The 8,190-nt window shown below is 41.6% G+C and overlaps 1 protein-coding gene across 1 annotated transcript; it reads left to right on the top strand.

Moving 5' to 3' along the window:
- The first annotated feature begins 916 nt into the window (after positions 1-916).
- On the top strand, positions 917-6,959 carry LOC140949616 (uncharacterized). The gene is made up of 6 exons (XM_073398772.1): positions 917-1,015; positions 1,120-1,217; positions 1,469-1,505; positions 1,943-1,989; positions 2,359-2,455; positions 3,003-6,959. Exons 1-6 carry the CDS (start codon positions 917-919, stop codon positions 5,673-5,675), a joined length of 3,051 nt encoding a protein of 1,016 aa, XP_073254873.1. The 3' UTR covers positions 5,676-6,959.
- The last annotated feature ends 1,231 nt before the right edge of the window (positions 6,960-8,190 follow it).

Raw genomic sequence — 8,190 nt, 5'->3', positions numbered from 1 at the left:
AGACTAATAACATGGTGGTTTGAACAGTTAGCACCATAGAAAATAGGGTGGCTCAAACAGTTAACACCCGCGAAAAAGCTAAGAACACGATGGCTTAAACAGTTAGCACCATCGAAAATAGGGTGGCTCAAACAGTTAACACCCGTGAAAGAACTAACAATAATGGTGGCTTGAACAGTGACACCATAGACCATAGGGTGGCTCAAACCGTTAACACCCGTGAAAAAGCTAATAACATGGTGCCTTGAACAGTAGCACCATAGAAAATAGGGTGGCTCCAACACTTAACACCCTTGAAAGAACAGTTACTACTCCAGCAGAGAAACAAATCCTCACAATGAAAAACGGCCTAGAAGTTACCAAACACTGGCAAAGTAAAGGTAAAGGTTAGTAAAGGAAAACAACAGAACATGACGATACAACATGTAACATGACATACAAACTGACCTCTGAATAGCACACAATAACCCTAATAAAATTATGCTCATACCTCTAAGATAAATTTTAAGAATGGCTGCAATGTAATTTCTAAAACTTTGTAAATACGTTAACCCTTAATCTGACAAGCGCGGACTATTCCGCGCTTACGACGTCATGTACAAAACATCCCTCTAACATAAAGGGAATTGCTCTCAAGGCAGCTTTCAGCCTCGTTTTGGCTGTGTATAAAAGTGGGACGGGGACAAGGGGACAGGGACATTGGGACGCGTGTGTGGGGACTTGGGACTTGGGGACGCGTGGGGAGGGACGTGGGGACATCAAGCATGGGACGCGGGGACGTATGGGACGGGGACGGGGACGGGGACGCGGGGACGTCAAATATAGAGACCCGGGGGACGTGGGGACGTTAATGTTTATTGTTTAAGTCAAAGGTAAATGCGATACCTCTTTCTTCACAACCCACCCTACCCTCCTTATGGTCCCAATATTCCAGCAAGGAGACTTGGACAGCGGTCTCACTTTATTCAACGCTGGGGGTTCTTCGTCACGTTTATCGTCATGGAGGATTTCCAAGGTAAGGTTATGTTGCGTTTGTCTCGATTATCACTAAAATCCTAACACATCCTTGTTTGAATCTTGTAAATTTTGAGCTTGAAGGATACTATAGGCAATACTTAGTTTAACGATTTGCATTTTTGGTCGCCAGATTGTTCAGATTTGAACTACTTATCGGACGAAGATACAGAAGATGCTAGAGTTAGCAAGCGGAGTAGAAGGTGTACTTCGTCACGATTATTTTCAGTTGTTTTGCATGTATAAAAAAGCCTTAATGTTACTACAGTAGTTTACATGTATAGAAGGAATGCATTGCTACTTTGCGTGGCTGTTCACGGCCAACTTTGCTTCTTTGCTAATGTTTCTAGATTAAAGTAACATGATATCTTCATTGAAATAGGGTCATGAGGTTGCACAGCAATTCTGATTTCAAGTTTTCGTTAACACTGCTATTTTCATTTTTTCTCTATAGTGTTTTCAAACAAAGTCAGGATGAAGTCTTTGATACGGTACGTTCTTTTACTATATTAAAGGTTTTTTGTCCTGTCAGTAGTAGTTTCGTTATTAAGTGCAAAAACAAGCTACATTATAGTCACGACAACCCTTTTTTATTTTCTTCGTATCAATAATAACTGGTACGCCAGGCCAATCTTTTGTAATAGAGAAGATTTATTGTCAGACTTAAAACCCCAACTGAATTTTGAATACATTTTAAATAAAGGAGATGTTTTGCTCGTTTGACCAGCTCAGGCTTTACCATGGGAACGAGAGGTTGCTAAAATCTCAGCTATAAATTCATCATGTGATCTGCCTAGTAATGGATTAACAACGTGTCCTTCCACAACCATTGAAGATTAACGCAAATTAAAAATCTTATACATCAGTCCAGGTTAAATTTGGGTGATGTTGATTTTTGTATTAATTTTTAACCTTTGATTTTATTTAGGCGGATAGCAGCCCTGTCAATTCCCCAAATGCTAAGAAAATTAAGAGGTAGGTTTTAAAAGTAATTAAGCAGCTGGTAATTCTTGGATATGCAAGTTTGGGGGATGCTAATAGACCCCACGGTTTTTTCAACATTTGACATGGACCGGTTAGTGAAATTCCTTTGACACCACTGGACAGAGCGCCTTCAAATTGGTAACATTGGCAAAGTTGCAAAAATTTGTAGACGTTTGTAAACTTGTCTCCCCCATACAAACGTCTGAAAAATTTCGCGACTTCGAGGAGCTATATCTTCGTTACTTTTCGACAAATCACAAATCACTTTTCTTTCAAGGCGCCCTTTCCAGTGGTGAACGTTTTTGGGTGATGCAAGAGTTGGTTAATTTCCTTTTATTATTATTTTTTATATATATACAGCAAAACGGTTGTGCGGGAGGAAATCGCGTTTGTAAGGCGAGCAATCGAGATAATTGACACGAGTGAGGAAGAGGAGGACTCTGAGGATAGTCAGCAGGTACATTGAGTGACACATAATGATACCGTATACGGTATCTAATAAGTACTGACATTTTAGGTTGATTCTCCAGCTAATATACAAACCGTTCGTTCTCCAGTCAGTTCATTCGCGAGATAATCATGAACTACAGTCCAAACATTTTTATGATGACAGTCAGTGGTCTCAATTTTAAAGTGACAATTTTCTAAATAAACTACAACCGTAGAAAAACGCCGTTTTACAGTACTTTTTCTTCCCTCAAAAGCGACGTTATACATGAAAATGACTGTTTAAGGAAGTAATTTTCAAGATCAAGCTACTCTACATAGTTTATATTACCCAAATGAGCCACTGAGGTTCCATGATTGTTCTTAGCGCACGCAGTTTAAGTCATTTTTATTGTTCCTTGTTCCATCAAAGTTGTAGCGAGACCAACCACTGTAACAGTTTTCCGACTTTTAGAATCTTCAGTTGGTGATTAACGAATCATCCCAAAATAGCAATGGGTTAATTAAACATGAAGGTGCTGTTTTATAGAATGTCTTATGAAACAATGTTTTTTTAGGAATTCAAGAAGTATTACGAAGACGACAGCCGCCTTCCTTATTACGAGAAAGGCAGACAATCACCATATTCCAGTAAAGAGAGTGTAGACATTCTGCTGAGAGTGAAAGAACCATGTTGCACTGAAGTCCCCCTTCAGGTGATGGAGAATGCTTCGTTTGTAATAGATTTAGATGCTCTCCCTCACCCCGAAGATGTGCGGGCGGACGATCTTGGCAAGTGGGTCCATATTGGCTCCCCGAAAAGCTATGTTGCTGTTGAGAGAAACAAAAGTGGCCATATCCTGGATGTTCAAGTGACAAGGCAGAAAAGAACAGACGCTGATTACATCATGGTGGTTAAGCAGTATCTTCACCACGACAAGGAGGCACAATATCGGAAGCGGATTTCTTTCGTGTACGATAGCAAGTCGAGAAGGCACCGACTGGCATTGCTTCAGTATTACTTTGAAGGTGAAGAAACCCTTTTGAACCTTAAGGAGCATGGAAATTCAAAAAACAACACAGAGCCTTATGTTCGAACGAAACCAAGCACATTCGAACAGCTGAAAGAAATATCCAGAAGCTGCCAACCCCGAGAGGTCTTTTTCGAAGCTGTACGTCAGAAGGGGGGATTGGAGTTTTGCCGCTCTAAGAGTGATCTGCCGCGAAATTCCAGGCAGGTGCAGAACGTATTATCGTCTACTTCGGCATCCTTTATGCCGTCAGCTAGTTCCAGTAGAGATATCTTGCTTGAAGCTATGGAAAAGTGCAAAACTAAAGATGGTTATGTCAGAGAGGTAGTTGGTGCACCAGAGCCTATGGCCTTTCTTGCCACTGACAGGCAGCTAAAAGATATCGAGCTGTACTGTTGTCAGGAAGACGATTTTTCAATTCTTGGTATTGATCCAACATTCAATCTTGGCAATTTTAGCGTGACTCCAACGACCTACAGGTGCCGCAAAATTGTTAACGTAACCACAGGTAAATCACCTGTTTTCCTTGGTCCCATGCTTGTTCATCAGAGCAAAACGGAACAAACGTACCGATATTTAGCCTCATCAGTCAAGCGATTCAATCCAAACACCGTGTCTCTTCAAGCCTTCGGCACTGATGGCGAACGTGCTTTGTCAAATGCATTCAATGAAGAGTTCCCTGTGGCTGACCATCATCGTTGTTTTATCCACCTGCGTAAAAACATTGAAATGAAACTCTCCAGTATAGGCATTAATGGGCGTTACCAAAATGAATTTCTCGACGACATATTTGGTCATAATGCAGCAGCTATCTCGTATCACGGAATTGTGGATTCCGATGATTCGGATGACTTTTATGCAAAACTGTGCTCGCTGGAGGATGTTTGGAATGCTCGAGAATGGGAAATCACATACCAAACTCCCACATTCTACGACTGGTTTGTCAAAAATGTTGCTGACACGATCAACGCATCGATGCTGAAACCCATGCGACAAAAGGCGGGACTTGGGGATTCCCTATACACAATAAACGACAATGAAGCAGAAAACCACCTGTTAAAGCTCAAGACGGACCACAAACGTGTGAACCTCGTAACGCTTATTGAAAAGAGCCATGAACTTGTGAAGGAACAAGATTCGTTGCTGGAAGGAGCAATAATTGACCAGGGGGAATGCAGACTCTCAGATGAATATAAGCACCTGAAGATATCCCCAGAAAAGTGGAGAAAGATGAATCCTACGGAGAGAAGAGCGTACACCAAAAGAGCCAAAGAAAGTGGTCCCATGTCACAAACGCTTTCCACACTCTCCATATCACATACACAGTCCGGCATCTCTGGTATCCCAGAAAGCATTTTATCCCATCAATTCTCTAAGGCCCAGAGGCTCTTGCGAATGAATAAAGTTAGACATGGCTTTGGGGAAGACGATACTCTATTGGTAGCATCGGATACATCAGCGAAACCGCATGTTATAAGGCAATGCAAAAATGGTAAATTCTGTTGCGATGATGACTGTCCCGCATACAACCATTCCAGTCTTTGTGCTCACACACTGGCGGCAGCAGAATTCAAGGGCAAACTCGTAGATTTCGTAACATGGCACAAGAAAACTGGTGTACAGACAAGTGTGACAAAAATGTCTACTTATGGGCTGGATGTTGGCAGTGCTGGTAAAAAGCCACATCAACGAAGAAGAGCGAAGAAGACCAAGGAGAAAGAGAACTTCATCGTTGAACATGTAGACAGAGTGCAAACTCCATCTCAGAATCGCCAGCCCGTGAAAATAAAGATTGTTCGAAGAAATGGAGAACACGAAGTCTTGCAAGAAAGTCTAGCAGAGACAGACGAAGGGCATCGTGAGGACATCAATTCGTATTCTCTTGTGTTCCTGTCTGATCATCCCCGAGTGACAACTTGTACAGGATGTGGAATCAAATTCGCTCGAAAGGCCGATGGTGGACTCTTTCCTCCTCCGCATGATGTCGCCATTACACACAAAGAACACCGTCCCTGGAAAGATAGAAATACAGGGATCTTGAGAGTTGGAAAGGAACAGGCTGTCTATTTTCATGTAAATATCTCTTGCGTTCAGAAAGGAAACAGCATCAGTAGCGCTACCTTTGACGGAGCACAATTAGACATTCATCCCATTGTCAAGCAACGTCTGAACAAGGAGCATAAAGATTTCCTCTTTCAGCAGTTGAACATTTCACTATAAATGAACAACACTGTAAAACGTTCCATGCCGGAAACATTACTTACGAGTAAAAGCGTTGAACCTCAGCAAACAGAGCATGTAGTTAAGATTTAAAACTATTGTTACTAAGTACTGGTTTGTGTTTTCATTTTGAGGCGATACCTGCCCTTTTTAACAAGTCTCAGAGTAATTGCTTGCATTAGGTGCGGTGCATACCATGCGGTTGCTTCTCAATCAATAGGGGATTTTTGGCCTCCATCAACTGTAAGTTATAAAGTGAAATTTTGTTGATTATGCAGTGAGCACTAGCGTTGTAACGTCGTTCATATTCTATTTACATTTCTAGGACAATGGTTGCACTCATTCCAAGTTATTGAAGATCAGACAAAGATTATAATAATTTGCTTACAATTTGTAATGAAATTAGGGATACGCGAGGCAACTAATCGGAGGATACCTTTCATGGCTTGTTACCAAGTCATTCCTCGTTACAGTTTTATTGCAACCAGTGTCCTAAGTTCCTTTTGCTATTACAGCGGTAGTTCAGTGTTACTATTCTTCAGATTACACAATTGAAAAAGTAAGTGAAAAGATGTTTGTAAAAGAGTTACTTGGCAGTTTAGTTTGCGGCCAGGTAAACGTACAAAGCAACCAAATATCAGAAGGTCAATAAGCCGAATTACGTGTTTACAAATTAAAGCATGCTGTTCACGTTCATGTTATTTGACTGAACTGTCTCATTGCAAAGTGACTTAGCTAACCAGAAAAACAGTTTTGCAATTTGTTAGATTGATTTCCTCTGGGTGTAGACAGTTCTGTTAATATGAAAACATTCTTTATTATGTAAGTGAAGTTTTCATAAATTAAAATAATGAGTTTATTTTGCCTTCCGTTCACAACGTGGTACTCGCTGACTCTTTTTTTTTATTTTGGCCTCCTCAGACAAACCTTGAATACTTTTAGAGAAAACCCGCTTTGATTAATAGTGACATGAAAATGCTTTTTTCCATGGCTTATCGGATGTTTTCAATGACTGACACGGCTTCTGCCACAGGTCGTCGACCCTCTGTGTTACACTTTCATTCACCCAAGGGCAAGTCGGTTATGTACGAATCTCCTATAATGCTTTATTTGCGGCCCTTAAAATAAGAAGTGGCAGTGAGTTGTAAAGCGAGAAGTGATCGCGCTCGCCAAACAGTGAACTGAATGTCGTTATTTCCCTTCTGCGAAAGAATTAAACGCCGCTTTTAATCGAGCAAACCAATGCACAACGTGGTGAAATATCGAGATATCTTTTCCAAAATCTGCGTACGTTATAACGCTCAGTTTAGCCGAAGACATCTCTGAACCTAAAACTTCTGTATATTATAGTCAGGGATGTGCAAGGGTTGCGTGATGATCAAAACAAAAGCAGTAGAAACTTACCGTGGAAATCCTCGATCCTCCATGCCTGTTTACGAAACGAAGACTCGGCCAAGACCCCGTGCATTGAAGAAAGTGAAACCGCTGTCCTGGTCTTCTTGCTGATAGAAAATTGGAGCCCTAAGCAGGGTAGGGTGGGTAGCGGTCGCCAAAATTTATTTTCGATTCCAAATAAATAAAAAAGGAAACTAGATTACTTGTGGCATAAGCGAGCTTCGAACCCCGAAGTGCTAGCTCCGAAATCTATTGCATGTGCCTCTAAACCACTGGGGATTCAACTACTGAAACAATATTCTATTTTGTTTGACATTTTTTAGTGGCAAATCTAACAGTAAATGCTTGCTAACAGTGCTTAACCCTAATCAAGATAGTCAGTGCGCTTACTCCTATATGAAGAAATATTTTGTGTAAACATCATAAGGTGTCCGATGTGATTAAATAACACATTTTCACGAAGAAAGAGATATCGCGTTTACCTCCGACTTTACCTCCCGCGTCCCCTACATTTGACGTCCCCGCGTCCCCGTCCCACACGTCCCCGCGTCCCATACGTCCCGCGTCCCATACCAGATGTCCCCACGTCCCTCCCCTCGCGTCCCAAAGTCCCAAGTCCCCACACACGCGTCCCGATGTCCCCGTCCCCTTGTCCCCGTCCCACTTTTATACACAGCCCCTCGTTTTGATGTTTGAGGTTGTTTTCGAGTCTTCTGAATTTTTTTTAGGTAGTTTTCTTCGATATACCGCTTGAATTTGCCGGTTTTTCTTCGAACTTTCGATTTAAATGCCCGGAAGGGTATTTGAAAATGGCGTAGGTAAATCAATCTTTACATTTCAACCTACCACTGAGTCATTTTTCGCTTAAAATTGCTAAAACATCCGCAAGGGGAAACCAAAATGGCTGGGAGTAGAACAAGATATTACACTGCGGACGAAGTTCGCAGGATTGTCATGGATGTTCCCGATGATAGTGATATCTCCGACTTTGAAGGCGAAGATGGAGATGATGCGAGTGATATGTTTGTGCCTAGCTCGGACTCTGATGATTCAGACAATTCGGAAAGGGCTATTGAGCACGAAGATAATTCGCTAGATCAGTCGAGTGACGGTGAAGGTG

Source organism: Porites lutea, chromosome 10, assembly GCF_958299795.1.
Source record: "Porites lutea chromosome 10, jaPorLute2.1, whole genome shotgun sequence".
NCBI classification, from domain to species: Eukaryota; Metazoa; Cnidaria; class Anthozoa; order Scleractinia; family Poritidae; genus Porites; species Porites lutea.
Note: the sequence above shows the minus strand (reverse complement) of the source record. Positions and strands in the feature narration are given on the sequence as shown.